At 40.6% G+C, this 25593-nt stretch overlaps 1 protein-coding gene across 1 annotated transcript in view; it reads left to right on the top strand.

Annotated features, from left to right (window-relative positions):
* Positions 1-25593, top strand: part of RGS17 (regulator of G protein signaling 17) — a 97214-nt gene that overhangs the window by 66009 nt on the left and 5612 nt on the right. The window contains exons 2-4 of the mRNA XM_081530317.1: positions 1418-1561; positions 19364-19453; positions 21557-21791. Coding sequence (XP_081386443.1) covers positions 1443-1561; positions 19364-19453; positions 21557-21791 — 444 coding nt within the window. The 5' untranslated portion in view covers positions 1418-1442. The remainder of the gene's footprint in view (positions 1-1417; positions 1562-19363; positions 19454-21556; positions 21792-25593) is intronic.

Genomic DNA, 25593 nt, shown 5'->3' with positions numbered 1-25593 from the left:
ATCTACCACTGTCGTTTTCTTGTCTGTTTCTGGTCTAAAGAGAGGGTTGCTCTCGAGAAAGTAGCACTGGCATATATACACTATCATGTGTAAAATAGATAACCAGCAGGAAGCTACTATAACACAGGGAGCCAAGCCTGGTGCTCTTTGATAACCTAGAGGGGGTGGGATGGGGAGGGGGAGACTCACGAGGGAGGAGATATATATATATATATATATATAAATATATAAATTATTCATGTTGATGTATGACAGAGACTATCAGAACATTGTAAAGCAAGTATCCTCCAATAAAAAAAATAAAAAATAATATGGTATTTTTAAAGTATCTTATCATTGTATTCATAACTGAAAATGTTTTTTAAAGCGTGAGATCACAATGCTAAAAAAGCCCAAAGTGCTTTATGTTATTAACAAGTATTGCTCACAGTCACATATATGATAATATATATGTGTAGTTTACATACATTGCATATTTGTGAAAATATTATTGAGTAGAATCATTCCCTTTTCTAAAAGTTTATGCTATCTTTTATTTTAGTCTAATAAAATAAAACTTTATTTTTTTATCATAAATAACTCTTGGATCAGAGTGGGTCTTATAAATATGTGGCAACTCACTTGGCTTGATTTGTAAGGTCACTGGTAGGGCAGCCTGTACCCCAGCATTTTTCTTATCTGCCATGATATATAAATTCCGCTAAAATGATTCTTGTGGGTTTGATAACTTTTTATTTTCCACAAGTATCTACTAAATGAAAATAAATTTTGAGTGCTGGAGGAAAGGGAGCTGATGCGTTTGCAACAGGGACACCTACCAGAATAAGGAATTTTGCCAATGTTATCAAGAGAAGGTCCCTGGACGGTGAGCCAGAAGTGCCACAAAGGAGTTTGTATGTTTTAAAAAGAGATGAGGGAAAAAAAAAAAAGGTAAGAGAGGGCTAAAATCAAACTGTTCTTCTTGACTATGTTATAGAGTTAGAAACCTCACAGCAATGCTTCATAAACTTATATAACCTTACTGTCAACGTCAGTGGAGAAAAGAGTTACTCACACCCACTATAACCACGTAAAGGTGTCCATAAAGGAAAGCAGGTGTGGTCATCCTTGAGTAAAGAAGGAAGTGAAAAATACATTTTCAAATCTTATCATATTTACCTTCCCAACTGATTCTGGTTACGTGTCAACACTGTGATTGTATGCAGCCAATAATGGTAGTAGCCTGTCCCCAAAGTTTTTAGAATATTTGCCTAAAAAAACTTCTGGAGAATTGGCAACTTGACTGCTAAAGCTTATTCGTGTTTATCTTTTCTCAAACTGTCTTCTCCCCGACCCCGTAACTAAAGTATGCTTCCTTCAGCAGAGGCAATTTACCCTTGTAATTTTTTCAAATCTCATATTTTCTCTCTTCTTTCAGCCAATTGGGCACTGCAGTAGCTGAAATGCGAAAAAGGCAGCAGTCGCAGAATGAAGAAACACCTGCTGTGTCTCAGGCACCTGGAAACCAGAGGCCCAACAACACGTGTTGCTTTTGTTGGTGCTGTTGCTGCAGCTGCTCCTGGTACGTCCTCTCATCTGTGTGATACCACACCTGAGCTGCGTCATAACTGGCGCGAACATGCGTGTCAGCTCTTGGAACCATAGAGACTTCCCCATCTGTCTTTGTATTCCCTTTACAAGCAGCAGTTATTGGAGATGATCATTGGTTTAATGCACACATTTCCTCAAGCAAAATATAATCCTTCCTCAGAATCTACACTGATATTGGGAGTAAAGAATGAAAAATTGTTTTCTATCATGACTTTTTCCACCCGTGCTTCTTAAAGGTATGGGTAAAAATAAGATTTGTGGCTATATATTTGCTGAACAGTAAACCTCATTCTCCCATATTATAGAAGGTGCCAGAACACTAAGGTAATCTCTAGCAGTATTGTATTCCGTGTAGTATTTTAGTTCTATGCTCTTTCATGAGAAGTTGACTGCTGTGTCGCAGATTTGGGTGGCACCCTCAGCCACAGACTCCTAAAAAAGGATAGAGAAAGAAGTGCCACAGACTCACGCCCACAAATCTAAAAGGCCAGGGGCTATGATGGGTATGAAGGTCAAGCCAGTTTTGTTAAAAATTCTGAACTTAGAGCCAGAGAACCTGCTACCATTGCAGTGTTGTCACTGACAGCTTCTTGGACATTAACGTTGTAATCTCTGGTTTGTGGTTTCCTCACTAGCAAAGTGATGAAGAGTTAAAGTTGATTCTCAAGGTACCGTCTAGTGCTAAATGTCCATGAATCAGGCACTTCAGAAAACCTGTTTCCATTACAAACCCACAAAGTGTCTTCAAATAAGAAAATCAGTGGGACCCAGAATTCCGAGATTTACAAAGATGAGATCCCTTGGGAGGTTGGAGGGGCCACGCTATAGACTTAATGAAATTTCCATAGAACCGCACGTTTCAGGGTCCTGTAAGATCCAATTCATAGGTGGATCTTCTTGGTTAGCAGTGGTCTTCTGGATCTCCCCGACCTGTTTCAAAACCGTAAAGCAGTGCCCAGCTGCTGGAGTCATCTTCTTGTGCATGATCGCTACAGTTTCCCAACATCCTTGGAGGTTGGTCCTGTAATCTAGTGGCATAGAATCTATCACAGTGGCCAAAACAGAAGATGAAACATGTGATGCTCCAGTGGCAGCCTTGGTGTTGAACACACTCCCAGCTCTCTAGGAGACTTCGTTTTCAGAAAACTATCTGATACTGCAGCAATCTAGAAGGTTTAAAATAGTTTTTATAAATATCAAAATTGCTTCCCAAATGGTGATTCCTTGTTGGGAAAAGCCATGCTACGATTCCTTTTTCTTTCATTCTTAAGCCTTAAATTAAGTATTTCAGATGGAAGAAAGAGAGTTCTAGAAGAGGGGAGTATTTCAATGCAATTGTGTAATTTTTTTTCTGTCTCGTTCCTCAAGAGATCATCTAGCTCTGGCCTTGGTCTGTGAATTATGGGGGAGTGACTTACTATGGTGGTTCTGAAGTCAGACTTGTTGTTCAGCTGCTCAGTCATGTTCAACTCTTTGTGACCCCATGAACTGCAGCACACCAGACTTTCCTGTCCTTCTCTATCTCCCAGAGTTTGCTCAAACTCACGTCCATTGGGTTGGTGATGCCATCCAACCATCTCATCCTCTGTCGTCTCCTTCTCCTCCTTCCCTCAGTCTTCCCCATCATCAGGGTCTTTTCTAATAGGTCGGCTCATTGTATCAGGTGATCAAAATATTGGAGTTTCAGCTTCAGCATCAGTCCTTCCAATGAATATTCAAGATTGATTTCCTTTAGGATTGACTAGTTTGATCTTTTTGCTGTCCAAGGGACTCTCAAGAGTCTTCTTCAGCACCACAGTTCAAAAGCATCAAGTCAGACTGCCTGGGTTCAAACTCTTCAACTGTCACTGTCTGTTTGACCTTCAACAGGTTGCTTAGTGTCTTCATATTTCTCATCTATCAGATGACAGTGATAAGAATTCCTATGTAATAAGGTCATTTTAAACATTCAAATGAGATAAAACACATACTAGCTGAGAATAGCGCCTGACCCATAGTGTGCATTTAATAAGAGTTAGTTACTGGGCTATGGAACATTTCATATTGGAAAAATAAAAACTCTTTAAAGAAGACCTAGCTTCAAATAATGCATTTTTTTTAAAATGTCAGCTTGTGGATATAATACAAAAAAAATTATTTTGAAAAGGAAAACTGCTTTACTTTAAAGTCTGTATAAAACATTGCAAATATTTTGCTACATCCTGTTGAGAATTAGACTTCTATTTCTCACTTGCTCTATGCCATGTTCCAGTAATTAGTAAATGAGTGTATTTGCCTGCAGGAACTCATTTCTGAATTGCTTCAGGATTAAAATACCAAACACTGAAGGTTTGTTGTACAATCTTTGTTGTCAAACAGATGTTTCATGCAGTTTCCTTTTATCTGCCCTGCAGATATTTAGCAAGACTTGCTTTTATTAATTCTTCAGGTGCACATTAAGCAAAATAGTCAATGAGAGCTTGTGAGCATCAGATTGTCTCAGAACACAGACTGTGGATGGAGAACAAATTAGCTTTTGGAAGCTGCAATAACTCTCCACACCTCTAGGGTGACAAGTATTGGGTTGGCCAAAAAGTTCTTATGGGTTTTTACAGAAAACCCAAGCGATCTTTTGGTCAACCTGATATTTGGACCCTAAACATATGGTACCTTGGATAAGCATTGTATTAGTTTTAGACGAGAGAGCATTGTTCTCAAGAACTGTATTTGCTATCAGTGAGTCATGGATACCCAAGTCTAGGTCATAAAATGCACAGTCCATAAGCATACAAGTCTTCTTTTTTTTGATAAATAATATGTAATTGCTTCTCAGCCTTTTGGCTAAGATCAAGGTAGTATGGAGGCTTCCCAGTGGTAAAAATTAACCTGCCAATGCAAGAGACGCAGGTTAATTCCCTATGTCAGGAAGATCCCCTGGAGTAGGAAATGGCAACCCACTCCAGCAGCAAATGCCAACCCACTCCAGTATTCTTGCCTAAAATATTCCATGGACAGGGAAGCCTGGCGGGCTGCAGTCCGTGGGGTCACAAAGAGTTGGACACGACTGAGCACACACAGGTAGTTTCTAATGAAAACAACTATTTAAATAAAAAAAAGAATGTTAGTTAAATTGGATGTTAATTGGAACTGTTCTCTTTATAAATGGAGATGTCCTTTACCCATCCATTTTTTAAATATAATTTTTATACCTTGAGTTTAGGGCAAGAAACTGTCAAAGGTTATTAGAGAGGGAAAATAGAAAGAAATGTTCTTAAACTTTTCCAGGCCAGGTCAAAGGAGTAGAACAAAAAGAAACACTAAAAAATGTAATTTAGGTACAAAAAAGTTAGAAATCAAAGTCTGACGTAACCGTCATTCTTAAGTAGGAACAGTTGTCATGTAGCTGATTTTACCTCCTTTTAAGGAAATAGAGTGCCGAGAAAATACATTTCTCTGTCTAGTAATAAATATAAATACCTCACTCGAGCTTCCCATGTTATAGCTTTTTGAAACAACTTAGTATTTTCCTCAGATTTGCATTTCTCTTTCGCGTTTCACCATCAGCTCCTCCCTCATGTTTAAATTTATTTCTGTCCTTATAAATTACCACTGTGTTTTGTTTGGGTCAATGATAAAGAGAATACATAACTACTGAATATTACCAATTTTCCTTCAAAAATCTCAAAAGTTAGGACTACTTCACAATGTCCTCTGTCCTTGTCAAAGAACCACTTCAGTTCCTTCCCCAAATCTACCTATCTCCCTCTTCTCCCCAATGCCCTCCATATCAAGAAGAGAAAGCAAAGGAATAAGGTTTAGCCTCTTTGACCTGTGTTACACAGATAAGTCATGGATGTCCGAGTCTTGGCTATCAGGCACACAGCCTATAAACTTGCAAGCCCTTCTGCACAGGGGACCAAGCCGTTCCCGACCAGAACAGTGTTGTCAAGACCACACATCTAGAGGTTCAGGTTTGTCAAAACAATGTTTCATCAGGATTCAAAAAGAACGACCTGCCTCTTCAGGTAGTTGGAAAAGTGAAAAGTGAAAGTGAAGTCGCTCAGTCGTGTCCAACTCTTTGCGACCCCATGGACTGTAGCCTGCCAAGCTCCTCCATCCATGGGATTTTCCAGGCAAGAGTATTGGAGTGGGGTGCCATTTCCTTCTCCAGGGGATCTTCCCAACCCAGGGATTGAGCTCTGGTCTCCCACATTGCAGGCAGACTCTACCATCTAAGCCACCAGGGAATCAGGTAGTTAACCCCCTTCCCTTTTCTTTATGAGAAAGAATCCTTTGAAAGATGTGGACTCATTACGAAACCACTCACAGTGTGAATCCAGGAGATCATCCAGACACCTGTGAAAGTGTGTTGCATTGTGCTAACAAAACAAGGTGCCTCAAAAAGGAGGTAGAAAGGGAGAGCTTTCAGAATGCACTGCGAGCTTAAACCTAATTTCCAAATTGTTCCATGAACTCTCCCCTAACTTCAGAGGCTACACTAGAATAACCCAGACTGGTTTTTTCAAGGAAGTCTCTAGGTGCTAATCCACTTCTGTTTTAATTCTCCATTACTCCTGGGGATGTCCTAGCAAGCAACACCAATTTCTCTGTTTACTCATAAAAGACGAACACTCCACAGATTTCAGATACCATGTGTCCAGAATGTTCCACTGACTCCTGCTGCTGTGTGATGGTGAGACGATGATTCTAGGGGTTTTGGGTGGGGAGCATCGCTGGCTATGGTCCCAAGCTCCCCACTGACAGTATCCAAGGGAATGGTGCTCTATTTAGCTTTTTTACTCATCAGATTAAGATACAGGATTTTGTTTGAAAGAAAAATGGCCTTGCTAAAAACTAGTATTTGGAAAATTCCATCTCTGATTTGACAGATAAGGCAACTGAAGACTTGCTTGCTGCTATTAAGCTTCTAACGAAAAGACCCTAATGCTGGGTAGGATTAGGGGCAGGAGGAGAAGGGGACGACAGAGGATGAGATGGTTGGATGACATCACTGACTCGATGGACATGGGTTTGGGTGGACTCCGGGAGTTGGTGATGGACAGAGAGGCCTGGTGTGCTGCAATTCATGGGGTCGCAAAGAGTTGGACACGACTGAGCGACTGAACTGAACTGAATGACAGTAGGGGAACTCAAATGCAAGTCTGTTCGTATCCCAATCCGTTGTTTTGTCCACTTTAAGATGACACTTCCAAGCTTTTCATTTCCAGGCTGGATATGAACCATTTCCAAAGCTTTTTACTTTGTAAACTCTTCAAGAATTATATTAACGAAAACTTTTCAAATGCAGTTCACAACCCCATGCACTACTGTGTACTGCCTACAACATTCGGTCCACTGCCTTGGGCATTCTCCATCCTTCTCGGGAGAAATTGGTCAAAACATAAATGTGTTAAATAACCCTGTGAAAGTTAAAATTATATCCCATTTGACATGCTGGTTTCCAGACCGTGGAACAGATCTGACTAAGGGAACCTTAAACGCTTCATCAGCATACTTTTGGTCACCCTTTCCTCCATTTTTAACAAGTACCACAGCCTGTATAATTCAAAACAGTGCAAAAACAGTGTCCTATTTTATCCTCTGACGCTGTCACACGTTAGCTCTTTGCCAGTGGAAACAGTGAAAGACATGCTTTAAAAGCCAAAGGATATGTTTTGAAGGAAAAACAAAATCCATGTCTGCTCCATGGTAAAGAAACCATCCCCCTGGAAAGAAATCCTCTCACACATGCCAGTTGAGTCATTTCATCTGAGGCCCCAGTGAAAAAGCAGTCTTTTCTCTGCCTATCACCCTCAGAAACTTGGTTCATCTCATATGGGAGCACAGGTTTACTGCATAGGACTTCCAAAGCGCTTGCAACCAGACCGTCAAAAACATCACATACAATGAATTCTAGTTTTGAAACTCAGTCTCACCATGTCATGCGTAAATTTTATCAGTAAGTTTCTATAACTTATCATGATCTTTAAACACACACAGGCAAAAGACTTGTACCAAAATGAACCCAGGTTTCCCAGGCCGTATACACAAAGCCAAAAAGTGGGCACTGGTGTTACGGACCTTCTCTAACTCATGCCCTTTTTCATTCACTGATTTAAAGTTGCAGGCTGATTATTGCCTGGTACTCTTGACGTCATTAGCTTTCACAGGATTTTCCCTGCCTCAATGTGACAGGGAACAGACTCTCAATAAGCAATTGAATCTGGACCTGAATATTTGGTTTTACTCCCCACGTCACCCTCCAGAAAAATTTAGTATTGAGGCTGCCTCTGCAAAGTCTGTGTTACCTATGAGTGCTATCTGTTGGAAAACTGCCAGAATCAGGATTCTTTGACCCTTTGCCATTGAAGGCATTCCATTCTTTTTTTTTTTTTGTATTGGAGTATAGTTAATTTACAATGTTGTGTTAGTTTCAGGTGTACAGCATAGTGATTCATTTATACATTGCATTTATTCATTCTTTTTCAGATTGTTTTTCCATATATGTTATTAGGGAATATTGAATAGAGTTCCCTGTGCTATATGGTAGATCCTTATTGATTATCTATTTTATATATATTAATATTAGTTATGTGTATGTTAATCCCAAACTCCTAATTTTTCCCTCCCCCAACATTCATTCCCCCTTTGGTAAGTTTCTTTTCAAAATCTGTGAGTTTGTTTCTATTTTATAAATAAATTCATTTATGTCATTTTTTAAAATTAGTTTCTACAGATGAGTGGTATCATACGATATTTGTCTTTCTCTGCCTGACTTTACTTAGCATGGTGATCTCGAGGTTCATCCATGTTGCCACAAATGGCGTTCTTTTGTTCTTTTCTGTGGCCGAGTAATACTCCATTGTATATATGAACCACCTCTTCTTTATCCATTCCTTTTCAACTCTTTGTTTACTGTAAATGTACATTTTTTTCTGAGTCACATTTGCAGTGCTTAGACCATCAGTGGAAAGATGGATGTCAAGAAAATAAAATACTCGATGAAAATATCATACCCAGTTTTGTTGAAAAGAGTAAAAAGCATGAACCAAAAAAGGATGGATAAAGAAGACTAAGTTAAGTCGAGCTAGAAGAAAGCAAGAGCCAGCCAGGAAGGTCAGGCGCTCACAGCCTGAGTCAGGGAGGAACCAGGGACGCACGTGTCCTGCTGGGTGTCTTGAGGACGCCTGCGGGGTCACCTGGCTCATGGCTCCCGTGACATGGAAGGGAAGACGGAGAGGGGAGAGTCCAAGGGTGCGGAGCCTGGTGAGGAATCACAGAGGGGCGCGAGGATGAAGGAGGGTGGGGAGGGAAAGGTCAGAGGTAGAAGCCTCAGAGGCCGTGGTGGAGGCTGCCAACCCTGACCTGGCCCTGTGGTGGTGGTGTCGAGGAGCTGCCTTAGCTGGTGTAGCGAGATGGAGCCTTCAGAGAGCGGGGAGCGTGTTGGAAGAGGAGGTGGTTTAGGCCCGGCTGGACTTGCTCCATTGGTGGTACCTGAGGATTAGCTGTGGAAGTGATGCTGAAGCTTGCAGGGCAGGTCTTGATTAGACAGAACAAGCAGGGAGTCATCAGCGCACAGTGGACAGGAGATAAGATGACCTAGCGTGAAGGGTGGTGAGCTACAGGCTGAAACCTCAGGAAAGACCAACCAGCCTTTCAGGGAAAAGCGATGCAGCTCTGTAAATGCAGAAGACAGAAGAGATGGTCTGGGAGGTAACATACAACACACAGTGCTGGGCCGGCACAGCAGCCCAGAGGATGGAGAGTTTCACACAGAGGGGAACGATGGATGCTGCAAACACACAGGGAGGTCCAAAGGGATAAGCATCGTAAGATATCTTGTCATCTGGTCTACCGGGAGGTGATCAGTGAACTCTGAGAATCAAACTTCTCCTTAAGGTGCACGAGGAGGAAGCACTTGGAGAGAAAAGCTGCCGAGTGCACCTCTTTTCAAAGGCTCTAAGACACCCCAGTCTTTTGGAGTGAAGACTCAAGGTGAGGGAAGCCGGAGTTCCCTTTCTGGTTTAATCAGATTATTCAATTTCTAAAACAAGATGAAATCCAGCCCTTCTAAATCCTAGCCAAATATATTAGCTACCTGGACAATATTTAAGAACTGTCCCTTCCACCCCACCCCAGCCTCTTCAAATCAATAATAATATGGAAACTAAAGTCATGACATTTTTGCCACCCCTTGCTTATCTGGAAAATGTCATAGTTTCCCTACATCTGATTGAAATTAATATTATTTTCGTCTCTCTCAATGGAATTCTTTCTTCCTTTTAGGTTTAGCTTCTTTAGGTCTAGGCCTGGTAAACCTATTAAAATCTGCCTGCTGTCTTAGGACATCACTCAAGAATGACTAATGGGGACTTCCCTGGCAATCCAGTGGTTAAGACTTTGCCTTCCAATGCAAGAGACGCAGGTTTGATCCCTGGTCAGGGAGCTAGGATCCCACCCACATCCCTCAAGACCAAGAAACCAAAACATAAAACAGAAGCAATATTGTAACAAATTTAATAAAGATTTTTTAAACGGTCCACATAAAAAAAAATCTAAGAAAAAGAAGAATTCCTAATTACTTGTCAGATAAGACAATAAAATCCACTTCTTGCACATATGAAGTTGATTATGTAATAATTCTGCTTCATTGGGTTTCATAAATATGATCATTTTTGATGCCACAAAATTCCTGTCTTTATTAATATACAGCTCATGCCTGGGGGGCTTCCCTGGTGACTCAGATAAGAATCCTCCTGCAGTGTGGGAGACCTGGGTTTCATCCCTGGGTTGGGAAGATCCCCTGGAGAAGGGAAAGGCTACCCACTCCAGTATTCTGGCCTGGAGAATCCCATGGACTGTATAGTCCATAAGGTCGCAAAGAGTCGGACACAACTGAGCGACTTTCACTTCAGTCTCTCTGAGCTTCAGTTTCTTCATCTATTAAGATAGGATTCACAACATACCTATGCCTGCTACTTGAGGATTCAGTACTTTCTAGGGAACCCCTGAATAATCGTTTATTGATATTAGTTGCCAGTTTCAAGCTGAAAGGAAATTTTTAAATTTCATAGAATTTGGCCACTGTGTGCTTTGCATGTTCTATTTGTATCTCAGTTAATGCAACAGAACCTATTTTCTACATTGGGTACCCCTGGTCCTTTCTCCCCAACTCTCGTAGAAAGGGGTACAGATAGAACTCAGCATTCCATGAGTTCTATGGAGCAGGGACCACACACTAATTGATACCCAGAGGGTTCTAAGTTCATCATATCCTGAGATTAAGTAAGTCTCCCCACAGATCAGGATTATCACCTTCAATATAGTTGTTCTCAAGGATGCTAATTCCACACATAGTCACATACACAGTAACTGTAAAATCCCTGGGAAGGAATGAATGCCATGGATGGGTAAGTGACAGCTAGCAGATGTTTTTCTGAGTATCAACTGCTGGTGTTTTAACCTTTTCATTCTGCTTTTTATAATAGACACACACGTTAACTAAAATGAGAAGCCTGACTCCAACTTAACTGAAGCATTTAAGGGCATGGGTGATTACATGCCTTTTTAATAACGGTGTCTACTAACTCAATAAAAGTCCAGTTGGTCTTTCCACATCCTAGATACTTGCTTTCCCACAGAAGCATACACTAACTTAATTATGACTTACAGTGAAAATTACAGTGGGCTGAAGGAAGAGCTTAAAATAGGGTTTCAGTCAACCTGAGAACTGAAGTCGAGGATTCTAATGATTGGCGTATATGATATAAAATACATATAAATATTCAATCCTGTACTTCTATTAATTTTAAGGGAGAAAAAAAGAAACTATATATATGCCAAATAGGAGGCTTCAGTTATTTAACTAAACATAAGCTGACATAGTAGATCCAGATTTTAACCAGGTAATAACTTGTTAAATGCAGTTGGCATCCTAAACCAATTGAATGTCCGTAAACCTAAAATACATGGAAATAAAAATAAAATTTTAATACCAATAGAAATAAATAAAATAAAAATTTAATACTAATAGAAATAAATATTTAATACCAATAGAAATAAAAATTTAATACCAATAGAGTTTTGGAAACCTATCTTTTCAAACAGAAGCAGGTGTAGAGAGAAATTGGTAACAAAGAGACCAAGTGTGAGAAGATGAAGTGATTTTATTTTTAGCTTCCTCGCAGCAAAAGAAGTGATTGACATATAGCCCAAACTGGCATTGAAATCCTTTGGGAATCCACTTTCACAATGGCTCTTTGAACACATTTTAAGGAAAAAAAAAAAATATTTCCTGCTTGTTGGTAGTTTAAAATCTTTTCTAATTAATTTATTCTAAGAATGTATCTTCAGGCCATATTACCCCAGCAAGAGACATATTAAGAGTTCAAACAGCTTATCATTGGGAAGAATAACTACAATGTTAATAGGATTATGCCTGACCTTTTTTAAGACTAAAATATTCCTAAATTAAATGATTTGGGGTGGGAAATATCCAGAACACTTCCTAAGTAGCAAAAAGGAAAACTAGGTATAATTATACACAACTCCCAAGATTAAATTTATCGCTTTTGAGTTTATTTCACTCAGAAAATTTGTTGACTCTTTTCAAAGTCCTTAGAAACATGTAGTTATGAAAACCCCATACATATAAGGGTAGATTTTTTTTTCCAAATAGGGGTAAACTCAGAAACTTTCTCATTTTTTCTTTTTTAGTCTGAGTTTATGAAAACATTGTTTATAAAGGCAACACTGCCCTCTAGCGGACAGAGTTTTAGTAGCAGATTATTTTACTTTTGAGAGATTAACCCAATGAACTAAAAGCTTAAGCCAGCTGAAACATTTGTTTTGTAATATATGATACCTCATTATGAAAAATAGGAGGAGTAATTCTAGGGGCAATGTTTTTTGGGGACAAGTCTTGTACACCCTTTCCAGACACGCATTTCTAACCACCATTCCCATCCTCACACACCCCATTCAAAACCAAGTCGTTTCACCAGAATATAGAAAGGAAGGAGATGAGGTTCAAGTCATAGGTTTGATTATAACTTGACTTGTGTTTGTCTGAAATGGTAGAGGGTATGTGGTTATTATGCCCCTTCGGCTCCCATTTTTCTTCCTGTTTATAGTCTTTTCTAAGCAACGCATCAGTGCTTGTCTCCTTTCTCAGTCCACTTCTCCCCAAAGTTGTCTTTGCTGGTGGAAGCGAGTTGTATCAATACATCCCAGGGAGGCTCCTTGCAGTAGCAACCCCTGTTCTGTAGTCACGAGTGGTGTCACCTCGCCTTTCCCTTGTCAGGCTTTGTTGTCGGAGCTTCTAGAACAGCTCCTTTCTCCCTGGCAGTCTCAAGTTCCAGGGAACTGAGAAGTTGTTCCTTGCCAATATCTATTGCATATTCAGTCCTCCGGGCAATACCTCCTAGAGACTGAGAGCTGTGAGGAGAGGGTTTGGGATAAGAGGTTTCACCCTTTCCAAACTTTGAAGGGCAACCCATTTTGTAAATACCTGAAAAGGTAAAATACCACGATTCATTTCTCTATATCAAGAGAAGAAACTGCACAGCAAAAATGAGTGTGAAACAAGGCGGATGGCATGAGTTCCAGTGCCAGGCTTGATATGTTTTAGTTGTGGGTAGTCAGGAAGTCAGGCTTGGCGAGTACTTCCTCTTGACTCTATGGGAATGATTAATAAAAAAAAAAAGCCCCTGCTTACTTTCCAGGACTGTTGTGAGGAAGAAATGGTAAGGTGTTGCATGAGAAAGGGTTGTATAATGACCATAGGATGTAAGGGTTTATTCTCTCAAGTTGAAGGGGAAAACTCGGATAAACTTGTCATTTAAATATGCAGTCAATTTGCCTTTCCATTGATGGACAGGGAATCCTGGCGTGCTGCAGTCCAGGGGTCGCAAACAGTCTGACGCGACTGAGCCACTGAACTGAACTGAACTGAATTAAGCATGTGTAATAATTTGCCTTTTTGCTACAGGTGTTTAGTCTTTGTTCCCATTGCGAGTAGGGAAAATAAAGCTTGGAAAGCCAAAATCATCTTAAAGGAGATCTACCTGAGATTTGGATTCCACCTCATTGTTTTCTTGGCTCATCACCTAATCATGCCTCACTGCCTGTTCTAATTTATCGCTCCCATCTTGAAACATCTGCTCTGTCCACTTTGTTCTATGTTGATGTCATGCCTTTTCACAACTCTACACAACTCTTCCCCCTCTGCTTGGAATTCCCTTTGTCTCGGTCTCCATCTGGCAAACACATCTATCTCAGCTCCCAGTACAATGTTCTGTGATGCCTATTTACCTGTCGGAACGCCTCAGTTTCAGAGCCTCTGTCTGGTTCACCTTGACTTTCCAACTCAGACGCTCTTGCATAAATCAGGTGTCTCATACACATTTGTAAATTGTCTTTGACTCCTAAGTAAAGCTGTAGTACTGGTTTACCATGTTGTTTTGACTGAGAAAAATGAAACATTTGAAGAATAACTTACCAGTTCTTTTCCAGAACCTGAAGGAAGTTGATTCCATTTTTGCACTAGGAAATTTGAGGTAGAAGTGTTACATATAAAGGAAAAGCTGATAGCGCAGTGTGAGAATGTCAAAATAATGAGTTCCTTTACCAATGACTGATTCTTTCCTGAGCCTTGATGTCATACTGTATTAAGTTGAAACATCTGATCAATTCCTCAGTTGATGATTTGTGTAAAGACATATGTGCTTTTGTCGTCAGACTTTATCTCAGAGTTAACAGGGTTAGTATAAAGTTTTCATCTTATTTACAACCATTTCAAGGATTCTGTCTACGAACCAGTTGTTTTTCTTTAAAAAGTAGATCCTCTTCCAAAATAGGCCCCACACATAACCGTGATGAAGAACAAGTAGGTAAACTGAATCAAGAGCAGTATGTAATATTTTCCCCACCCCACTATCCAAACTCCTCTGTAAACAAACAAAAAACCCACTCACACATTAAAAGGACATATTTCCTTATTTTCTAAAATATACCAAATGTATTTCTCTTCCTAAAGTCGCTGTTTGAAAAAAATCTCTTAACGGGATTTTACATACTTATTTTAATATTCTTAGCATAGACTATTGGCATTTTCGCCCATAAAATATTTAAGCTTTGATCAAGACTCCCACAGTGAGCATTATTTATGCATTCTATTCTCTTCAATGGCTTTAGTTGTTTAAAAAGTGGAAATGTTAGTTTAAAATGTTACGAGCAGTGTAAAAGTAAAAAAGAACATGTCTCCACGTGACCCCTCATGACTGTTTTTTTTTCTTTTTCTTCTTTTTAGAGCTTTTTTAAGCATGTATTATATGTATGTGTTGATTCAGAGCAAATATGTCCTGTATTTTATTACCTAAAAAAAAAACACTGACTATATTACTTAGGGCAGGACCTTGTGAAATTTGGGACAGACGTGTCTAAGACATAGATGGAAAATAGTCTAGTACCAAGTCTCCTACCATTTTCTCCATTTCTCTTCATCTTTTAAAATGGCATTATCGGTAGTTCTTGATAACTGGAACTTTGAAACCAATTTTTAGAGAACGGTCCTAAAAGGCAGTTGATTAAAAAGGACACATTGATTGCTAAAAGTCAATTTCTTTCTGCAGGGCTATGTTGTATCCAATACTAGATCAAGAAATGGAGCAAGGGGCTTCCCTGGTGGTCCAGGGTTAGAAATATGCCTTGCAATTCAGGGGACACAGGTTTGATCCCTGGTTGGGGAACTAGGATCCCACGTGCTGGGAATCTAAGCCCAAGTGCCACAACAAAAGATCCCGCATGCTGCAACTAAGACCCGACACAGCCAAAACTAAAATAAAAATGAAAAAAAAAAAGAAATGGAGCAAACAGTGAACAGTTAGGCACTTACTGAATGAATGTCTGTTATAAGTAGTTTTAGTACAAATATGTGTCCATATTTTACCATCTGTAGAAATAAAAGATACACACACAACCCAATATTTCATAATGATCATTTTAATATGCTGGCATTTGGGATGTTTGTAAATATCACAGAAACAGATGCAGGAGCCAGAATTCATGTTCAGAAACTTGTGAATCATGTGTGTGGAGTCCAGATTTGTTGCTCTACAGCAAAGACACAATGGAGAACACAATTTTTTCGCAGATGTTGTGGAAATTAAGGATATCTGCATTGGTGTAGCACACTCCATAGGACATGGCGTGGAAATGTAACCAAAATAAATTCTTAAGGGGTTTATTATTTAATCAGCAAAGCCCGCTCATGTCCTGATATTTTTACAGTCCCCCACTATGTGTGCACACATACGTAAGAGCTCGGTGAAGCTTGGCAGAATGAGTACTAATTTCCTATTTAAATGTGATCCCTCTATTTAGCATTTACCTCCTAAACTGCAGGCTTCCCTTGTGGCTCAGCTGGTAAAGAAACCGTCTGCAGTGGGGGAGACCTGGGTTCAATCCCTGGGTTGGAAAGATGCCCTGGAGAAGGGAAAGGCTACCCACTCCAGTATTCCGGCCTGGAGAATTCCATGAACTGTATAGTCCATGGGGCGGCAGAGTCAGACACGACTAAGCAACTTTCACTTTTACCCTAAATTGCATATTTTATACATTTCCCATCATTAGCTTCTCCCAGGAAATTCCACGGATTATTATCAATGGTATATTCCTACCTCCCCCATCCACTTTCCCAGCATTACTGGGAATATGTCAAATTCCAGAGAGGCACTCTTCCTCAAAGACACTTGGAGAAGTTAATGACTCTCTCCTCCAACACATTCCTGAGCTGCAGGCTGGTTCACAGTGCCCACAGGCAGCCCCCCAACCAATTGGGGGGGGTCTCTGAATCCCACTTCACCACTTCCTCAGGCTCCCCTACATTGAGAGCTGTCAGGAATTGCTGCCTCCCTGCAGGGCATGCCTCAGTTTTCTGGACGTTTGAGTGACAATTGGCTAGAATTCCCTGGGCGACACCACCTTTGTGAGAGGTTTTCTACACCAGTAAAATCTGCCACTTTCCCTAGAAGTTGATAGAGAAGAACTGAGTTTATTTCATTATGACTTTTTTCACCGAGGTGTCCTTTTTCTGACTGAAGAATTCTTTCTAATTTCTATTGGTTTCTCTTTTCTCCAGATGGTCCACTTTTTTTTTTGAGGATTACATTTTTTAATGGTATTTGATTTACAGTGTTGTGCTTATTTCTGCTGTACAGCAAAGTGATTTATATATATATGTATATATATATGTATATATATATATTATATACACACACACATACACTCACAGATGCAGGAGATGTGGATTCAATCCCTAGGTCAGGAGGATCCCCTGGAGAAGGAAATGGCAACCCACTCCAGTATTCTTGCCTGGAAAACTCCATGGACAGAGGAGCCTGGCAGACTACAGTCCATGGGGTCACAAAGAGCTGGACACGACTGAGTGACTGATCATGCACGCCAATGCATACATATATATTCTTTTTATATTCTTCTATTATAGTTTATCTCAGGGTATTGAAAGTTCTCTCTGACTAAATTTTCCATCTAGTCTCACTTTCAGTTGTAGATTGACTCCTTTGCCTTCAAATCTTTGCTACATTCTCCCATACTCACCCTGGCACCTGAGAATGAATTAATGAGACATTGTTTCAGTTTCCTTCCGCAGCTATTCCAGATTCAGTTCAGTTCAGTTCAGTTGCTCAGTCGTGTCCAACTCTGCGACCCCATGAATCACAGCTCGCCGGGCCTCCCTGTCCATCACCAATTCCCGGAGTTTACCCAAACTCATGTCCATTGAGTCAGTGATGCCATCCAGCCATCTCATCCTCTGTCATCCCCTTCTCTTCCTGCCCTCAATCTTTCCCAGCGTCAGGGTCTTTTCCAGTGAGTCAGCTTTTCCCATCAGGTGGCCAAAGTATTGGAGTTTCAGCTTTAACATCAGTCCTTCCAATGAACACCCAGGACTGATCTTTAGGATGGACTGGTTGGATCTCCTTGCAGTCCAGATTAACAATAGCTAATTTCTGGAAGCCTTCATGCACTAAGCTACAACCATATTTAGTGACCCTTTTCTGCATTCACATAAGTAGGCTATTGCCTTAGTGTCTATCAGAGAGTATGGTTCAGAATAACAGATACAGGCACTCAGTAACAGTTACAGGGCTGTTCAGGAGAATTGGGTTCAAATTCCAATCATACTGCATATTTAGTGCCTACTTTTGGGCCAGCTGGACTTCATTGGTGGCTAAGAGCTTGCCTGCAATGCAGGAGACCCAGTTTTGTTCCCTGAGTCAGGAAGATCCCCTAGAGAAGGGAATGGCAACCCACTCCAGTATTCTTGCCTGGAAAATTGCATGGACAAAGAAGCCTGGCAGGCTACAGTCCATGGGGTCACAAAGAATCAGAGACTACAGACTGACTTACAGACAGCTCTGTGCCTCTCGTTGCTCATCTATAAAATGGGGATAGTAAAATCGAAGGTTAAAAGACAGTGCCTGGCACATAATAGGCACTAGAAAATAATGGTTTCTATTTCCCCTTATTGAATAAATAATGACTGAATGACTGAACGAGATGTCATCCCAACTTCCTTTGCTCTCTGATAGGCTCTTGTGAAGCTTCTTGGCTTCTAGACAGAGAGGATCAATTGGCTGATTCAGTAGCTTGACTTTTCCGAGGCCACTGAGTTATTCTCTCCACCCTGCTTCTTCCTGTCCGCCCATTACCTCCCCATCACGTTGTCTACACCTCGAGCCACGACGCTGCTTGGCTAGTTTACCTGAATCAGAGAATTCTTAATTCTTGTTCTGGGTTAGTAAAGCCCCTGGGATTATCCTAGTTCCTCTCAGCTCAGTTGCTCAGTTGACTGTGTGGATCACAACAAACTGTGGAAAATTCTTCAAGAGATGGGAATACCAGACCACCTGACCTGCCTCCTGAGAAGCCTGTATGCGAGTCAGTAAGCAACAGTTAGAACCAGACATGGAACAACAGACTGGCTCCAAACTGGGAAAGGAGTACGTCAGGGCTGTATATTGTCACCCTGCTTATATAACTTATATGCAGAGTACATCATGCAAAATGCCAGGCTGGATGAAGCACAAGCTAGAATCAAGATTGCTGGGAGAAATATCAATAACCTAGTTCCTGTAATCCTATAGAATTCCCAAATTTATGTCCCAGAGACACAGAAAGGCCTCCCACCCCATGCTTTCCTATTCAGACCCTCAGAGTGACTAACTTTCCCTCTAGGATTATTGTAGGTTATTTGAAGAGATGAAAGGGCAAAGAAAAAGTCAAATACAAATGCTGTTGCTCAAACTTGAGTGGATGGAGGAATGATGGGAAGAATCACAGAAAGCCTAGTCTGCAGAGCTATCAAGGGGGGAGAATCAGCTGAAATCAAACCAAGAATAGAACTAACCACAAGTCAAAATAGCGTTACTCCAAAGAGTAACATAATGATATATATCAAATTTTGAAGCATATAATCACGTAGGGTGTCGCAAAGCTTTTAAGTAATTCAAATTTTGCAAGGATGAAGTCCGAAAGTGTAACAGCACCCATTCTTGAGATTATGGTTTGCTTTATTAAACGATAATTCTCTTTCCCTTTGTTGACGTGGGCTCACCTGTCATTGAAAATTGGTGTTGCTCCTTTTGTACTCTGAATATGCTCACGTAGTTGACAATAAAATTCTTCCAAGAAGTGTTTTCCTAGAACTTTTTTTTTCTTTTCTTTAAATAATTGGTTTTCCCTTGACAAAATAAAGTGTTATACTACATTACAGCCTCACTGTTAGGAATGAAGAAAGAGGGGAAAATGCAGGAAGACCCACGCATACCACAAAGATGGAGAGTATCCAGGTCCTAGAGGAATGGTGAGTGATTTGTGCTGTAATTGTGTCTTGTGTGTCTGTACTGTTTACCTCTAACCAGGGCTTAAACATCGTCTCTTGCTTCCTGGTACTTCTCAAAACAGTTTTGGGAGAATGCTCACTCCGTCTGGGAGGTCATGTTTTGCGATTGCAACTCCTTTTTATCACTCTTTCTGTTAACTCTGTTCAACTATTGGCTAAAACATTGCTTGAGTTTATCCTTCTTTTTCCAAAAATAATGATTGCTGCATGAATTAACCACCACCTCCCCAAATTGCCCTAATTCCTTAGTTCCCTTTTCTAAGTATTTTTTAAGTCATTCTCGTTATAGGTGTAGAGTCTAAAACAAAAATGATATGAACTTACCTAAGTCAGAAAAGGTACCTAGCTGGTCCTTGGTCCCATTTCCAGTGGAACAGACTCTAACCAAGTATTTTATCCAAAATGAGAAGTCAAAATGCAGCATCTACAGAATAGAATTGAAATACAAGTAGATTATTTGTATAATGATAGGTGCTTTCTTTTGCTGCTGCTCAATAGAAGGTTTTAATGTTGAGGCTTCATAGTGATTTTTCTGTCTTTTAAATTTTTTTAAACAAATGAGGAAGTTCAGACATCTTAGAATAATAGTAAATCAACTTAAAATATTTGGTCCACAAGGTAAGGAAAAAATAAATATGACTGCTTTTTTGACCAAATGTATTTTAGGTTGGAAAATTATTAAGCATAGGAAAGCAAAATCAGGATCAATTTAGCCATAAAATTCTCTTTGCTTCTCTCCTTTACTTCTATGATGTATGGGCAAAGGAGGTTCTGCAGGAAAATAGTTGCTAAAAACCTGAGTACAGATGTCTAAAAAGTCCCTGATGTCATTGTAAATGGTCTATGCTTTTTAATTGTCATTGCTGTTGTTCAGCCTCTCAGTCATGTGTGACTCTTTGCGGACCCCATGGACTGCAGCACACCAGGCCTCCCTGTCCATCACCATCTCCCGGAGCTTGCTCAAACTCATGTGCATTGAGTCAGTAATGCCATCCAACCATCTCATCCTCTGTCGTCCCCTTCTTCTCCTGCCTTCAATCTTTCCCAGCATCAGGGTCTTTTCCAGTGAGTCAGCTCTTCGCATCAGGGGGCCAAAGTATTGGAGCTTCAGCTTCAGCATCAGTCCTTCCAATGAATATTCAGGACTGATTTCCTATAGCTTTGACTGGTTTGATCTCCTTGTTGTCCAGGGGACTCTCAAGAGTCTTCTCCAACACCACAGTGCAAAAGCTGTGATAACTCCATTCAGTGGTAACAATTCACTCATAATATTTACCAGAATAGTTCTTAAAGTTTAGGTAATATGTGAAAGGGCACACAATGTGTTCTTATTTTTGATTCAGTGAAAAGTGAAAATACAGTGACCAGAGATGAAAAGAGAAACTATATGTTATGGCTTAGAAACTAAAATTTACATCAGATGCAAACAAAAACGTTCAGTTTGGCTTTCGAAGTAATATAATAGATTTGCAGTAGATTTTTACAGTTCAAAAATGTCCAAGCTTCATTAAGAATCTTTGGTGACCATTCTAAAGGAAATCAGTCCTGAATATTCATTGGAAGGATTGATGCTGAAGCTGAAGCTCCAATACTTGGGCCACCTGATGGGAAGAACTGACTCATTTGAAAAGACCCTGATGCTGGGAAGGATTGAAGGCAGGAGGAGAAGCAGACAACAGAGGATGAGATGGTTGGATGGCATCACCGACTCGATGGACATGAGTTTGGATGGACTCCGGGAGATGATGATGGACAGGGAGGCCTGGCGTGCTGCAGTCCTTGGGGTCACAGTCACGACTGAGCGACTGAACTGAACTGAACTGATGATGACCATGTGCACAAGTGTGTTTCGCCCCTTGCTTTTTGAATGCTTGACTCCTAGACACATAGCTTATACCTACAAGAGTTTTTGTCAAGACCCAGAAATAACTAGCCCAGTCCTGGCAGATGTTTGCCAGGTCAGGCTGGACTGAGTCTGTATGACCACTAGATGGCAGCATTTCTATCTGCTTCTCATCCCTGCACCGAAGTGCTTCTGTTAACAGCCCCTTTCTGTCTCTGCAGCCAAAACCCCACTTCAGAGGAAGTCTTGTCCTGGTCTCAAAATTTTGACAAAATGATGAAGGCCCCGGCAGGAAGAAACCTCTTCAGGGAGTTCCTGCGAACGGAATACAGTGAAGAGAACCTACTCTTCTGGCTTGCCTGTGAAGACTTAAAGCAAGAGCAGAACAAAAAAGTAATTGAAGAAAAGGCCAGGATGATATATGACGATTACATTTCTATACTCTCACCAAAAGAGGTAAAAATCTGGAAACGATTGATGCGGGCTTCTTAAGACCAAGGATGAACCTAAAAGGACCTCTGTCCGAATTGAGTAATGCATTGGGTGTGGAGAGGCTAGAAGATTTATCTGGGTAGATAATCTAGATTCCATTCTAAGAATCTACCTGAGCAAGTGTTTCAAGGTTAGGTTTTCCCACTGTGCTTTGATCGTTTATCTCTGGCTGACTCCTGTGATAGTCTACTTGCTTTTCAGAGCTAACCTTAGGAAGCTTGGTAAAGACAATTGGCCAAGAGTTAAACTAAAATGGAAAAGAAGAATTTACGTTGGGACGATGTTTCTCAAAGTGTGATCCTCAGATCACCTGGCTGAGAATCTCCTAGAGCATTTGTTTGAAAAGCAAGTTCTCGAGGCCAACTCAGAACTTCTGAACCTGAATTTTGGAAAATAGAGCCCAGAAATCTGTATCTTTAATCAGTTTCCCCCATACCTACTGGTTTGAAAACCTCTGGTTTTGGCGGGGCAGGGAGGGGGGAGGGCGGTGCGGTGGGAATGTTGATGCTTCAAAAAAGCATGTTGATGTTGATGCTTGTATTAGATATTTATATTAGAATTTTTATAGAACTGAAAAATGACCCTTTATGACCCACTGGGCTTCCCTGGTGGCTCAGCAGTAAAGAATCCTCCTGCAATTCAGGAGACACAGGAGACGCAGGGTCGGTCCCTGGTTCAAGAAGATCCCCTGGAGGAGGAAATGGCAACCCACTCCAGTATTCTTGCTTGAGAAATCCCATGGGCAGAGGAACCTGGTGGGCTACAGTCCACGGGGTCGAAAAGAGTCAGACACGACTGAGTGACTGAGCCTGCATGCATCACCCGGTTCCTCTTCCTGGGGGAGAGATGTGTAATGGCAATCATTTTACTTGTTCTAGTTTTCCTGTTACTGTTAAGTGCAAGCTGTTCTTCCCATTGCCAGAATGTTCCTAATAAACAAGGAACATTTCAAACAACCAGTTTAATACTTTTCCATTAACTTTAAAAAAATCAATTTGCTCCTGAGAAAGGGTCCAGCTCCCAGAGTTACAAGCACTTGGACGGGGAAGGGCTCATAGTTGCCCAGCCTCTGAAGTGCTGAGTGAGTGAGTTCCATCGGGGCTTTTAAGAATATGAATTTAGAGTTTCCTTGAATGCCTTCTCTCTTGCACATCACCTCTTCTTGTCTTTTCTGTCTCTCTTAATCCACGATGATTTCAACTGTCCATGTAAATGTTCTGACCTGGTACTTTCTGCCCCCAGACTCTATCCTTCACTCCCCTCTCCTGCACACAGACATTTATTATGTTCCCTGGAAACAGGCCATGTGCATCTACTTGCTACCACACTTGATGTGGCCCCAACCTGTCTTACACTCCTTACCTTGAAATCTGTAAGATGAGTTTGTGTCTGCTCTGGGCTTCCCTCATAGCTCAGTTGGTAAAGAATCTGCCTGCAATGCAGGAGACCCTGGTTCAATCCCTGGGTTGGGAAGATCCCCTGGAGAAGGGAAAGGCTACCCACTCCAGTATTCTGGCCTGGAGAGTTCCATGGACTGTATAGTCCATGGCATCGCAAAGAGTTGGACACGACTGAGCGACTTTCACTTTCACTGTGTCTACTCTATTGACTCTGTATTTGGAATGCTATATAAGCCATTTCACTTCTCACCAAGTATACCTAAGTAATTGTTTTTTTTAATGTATCAGTCATGCTATAAGTGCCATTGGTATTCCAGAGTACCCCAGTAGTATTATCTCTGCAAAATGAGAAACTTTGGATTGGATACACGAAAGATTTTCTTATTTTTTTATTTCCTGCATTAAGGTAAAAAAAGGTATTTATAGAAACCAGGGGGGATGATTTTTTCTATAGCCTCCATACGTGTATTACTGGTGCCACTTTGTGTTTCTAACACCATTAAAATTCTACATCCTAAAAATACATTCTCCAGGTTTCTGGTCTCTTAAGAACCTCAGCATCTCATCAGTTCTACTTGAATTTTACTAGCATATTAATTTCAACTTCAGAGATCCCTGACTATATAGTAGTAAGAACACTAAATTAACACTCAGGTGGATAGGATTCTAGTCCTGACTTGGCTCCAACTTAATTGCGTGGCCTGGGATAAATTAATTCACTTTTATCTGGGCCTCTGTATTCAGCTGATTTGTTTACAAAAATGAAAGTATAAAGGGGCACAGAGGATAGTGAACCAAGTCTAGAATGACAGCTGGTAAGGTCCTTGTGTACCACTGCATTCTCCCACCAAATGACATGGTCAGTTACTCATCATCTTGGGCATCCCTGGTGACTCAGAGAGTAATGAATCTGCCTGCAATTCAGGAGACCCAGGTTCAATCCTGGGTCAAGAAGATCCCCTGCAGAAGGAAATGGCAGCGCCCTCCAGTATTCTTGCCTGTGAAATCCCATGGACAGAGGAGCTTGGTGGACAGTCCATGGGGTCACAAAGAGTCAGACACGACTGTGGGACTAACACAGACCTACCATGATCCTCCCTGTTGCACCCAGATCCAACCTCAGAATCTCTCTTAACACAGTCCGCACAGCAGCCACTGCAAACCAAATGGATTCAGGAATTTATTCCCTACTTTGGAGCTAGATCATCAGGCTTTACGACCTCTGAATCTCTAGAACGGTTTCTACTTAGAATATTTTTAAAGAACGTGAGCATTTGAATCGTTTGTAAAATGGTAGTAACTAAATAGCTGCAAGTTGTCAGGGCTTTATTCTTAACCAGAACCTCAGTTTTCCTCATCAGACTTCTATTTTACCATAATTTGATTGGGTCATCATGTTCTCCTTTGTTAAATGTAGGGAAGTGTTAGCTGCTGAGTCACATCCAGCTCTTTGCAACCCCATGGACAGTAACCTGCCAGGCTTCTCTGTTGATGGAATTTTTCAGGCAAGAATATTGGAGGAAAAATATTTCCTTTGCCAGGGGATCTTCTCCACCCAGGGATAGAATCTGCATCTCCTGCATTGCCGACATTTCTTTACCAATTGAGCCATCAGGGAAACCCATTAAAAGTCTCCATTCTTAAAATGTTATCAATTCATGGCGTATTTCCTTCATGAAGCCAGTGTGCTGAAAATTACATTTCATTGTTCTAGGATTATGTTATATGCATTTTTAACAATTTGAACATTATAAGATAGATATTGACAATCAGGAGGCAATATATCTCCCATTCTTGGTGTAGCCTCCATTTCAAGAGGGGAAATGACCACATTTTAAATTTAAAAAAATCTAAAAAAAAAAAAAATCATTTCTTTCAAAAGTAAGTTTTCTTTTTATGTGAGGTCCTCAAAGATACCTCAAATGGAAGTAATAGAGAGGAATTGAAGACGAATAGTAGCCTTGCTATGTTTGCAGTTGCCAGTGGCAGTTTATATTAAGTATTAAAAAGAAAAGCTCAGCAAAATAACTTTAATAAAACAGTCTGATTAAAAGTTGTAACCAACTTAAGCAGCATTGAGCTATTGAACAAAGACATAATTGTAAACACTGCAACAATTGTAAGACTTATCAGAGTTACAGAAAACTATATGTGTTTGGATATCTAGCGATGGTGTTGTCCTTAACCATGGCTGTAATCTAGGCCTGCCACTTAACCGTCAAACACTGAGCAACTCACTTCAGTGTTCTGTGGCCCCAGCTTCCTCGCTTTTTAGAATGATGGCATGGGAAAAGCTCTAAAACCCACTAACTCTGTGACTTTCAGGCTCTGCCAAATGGCAGTTTATGTAGTAGTAGGAACTGTTT

This window comes from Giraffa tippelskirchi, chromosome 9 (assembly GCF_054371585.1).
Source record: "Giraffa tippelskirchi isolate mGirTip1 chromosome 9, T2T-mGirTip1v1.2.pri, whole genome shotgun sequence".
Taxonomy (NCBI): domain Eukaryota; kingdom Metazoa; phylum Chordata; class Mammalia; order Artiodactyla; family Giraffidae; genus Giraffa; species Giraffa tippelskirchi.
The sequence above is the reverse complement of the archived record's forward strand: the minus strand, read 5'-3'. Positions and strand labels throughout refer to the sequence as shown.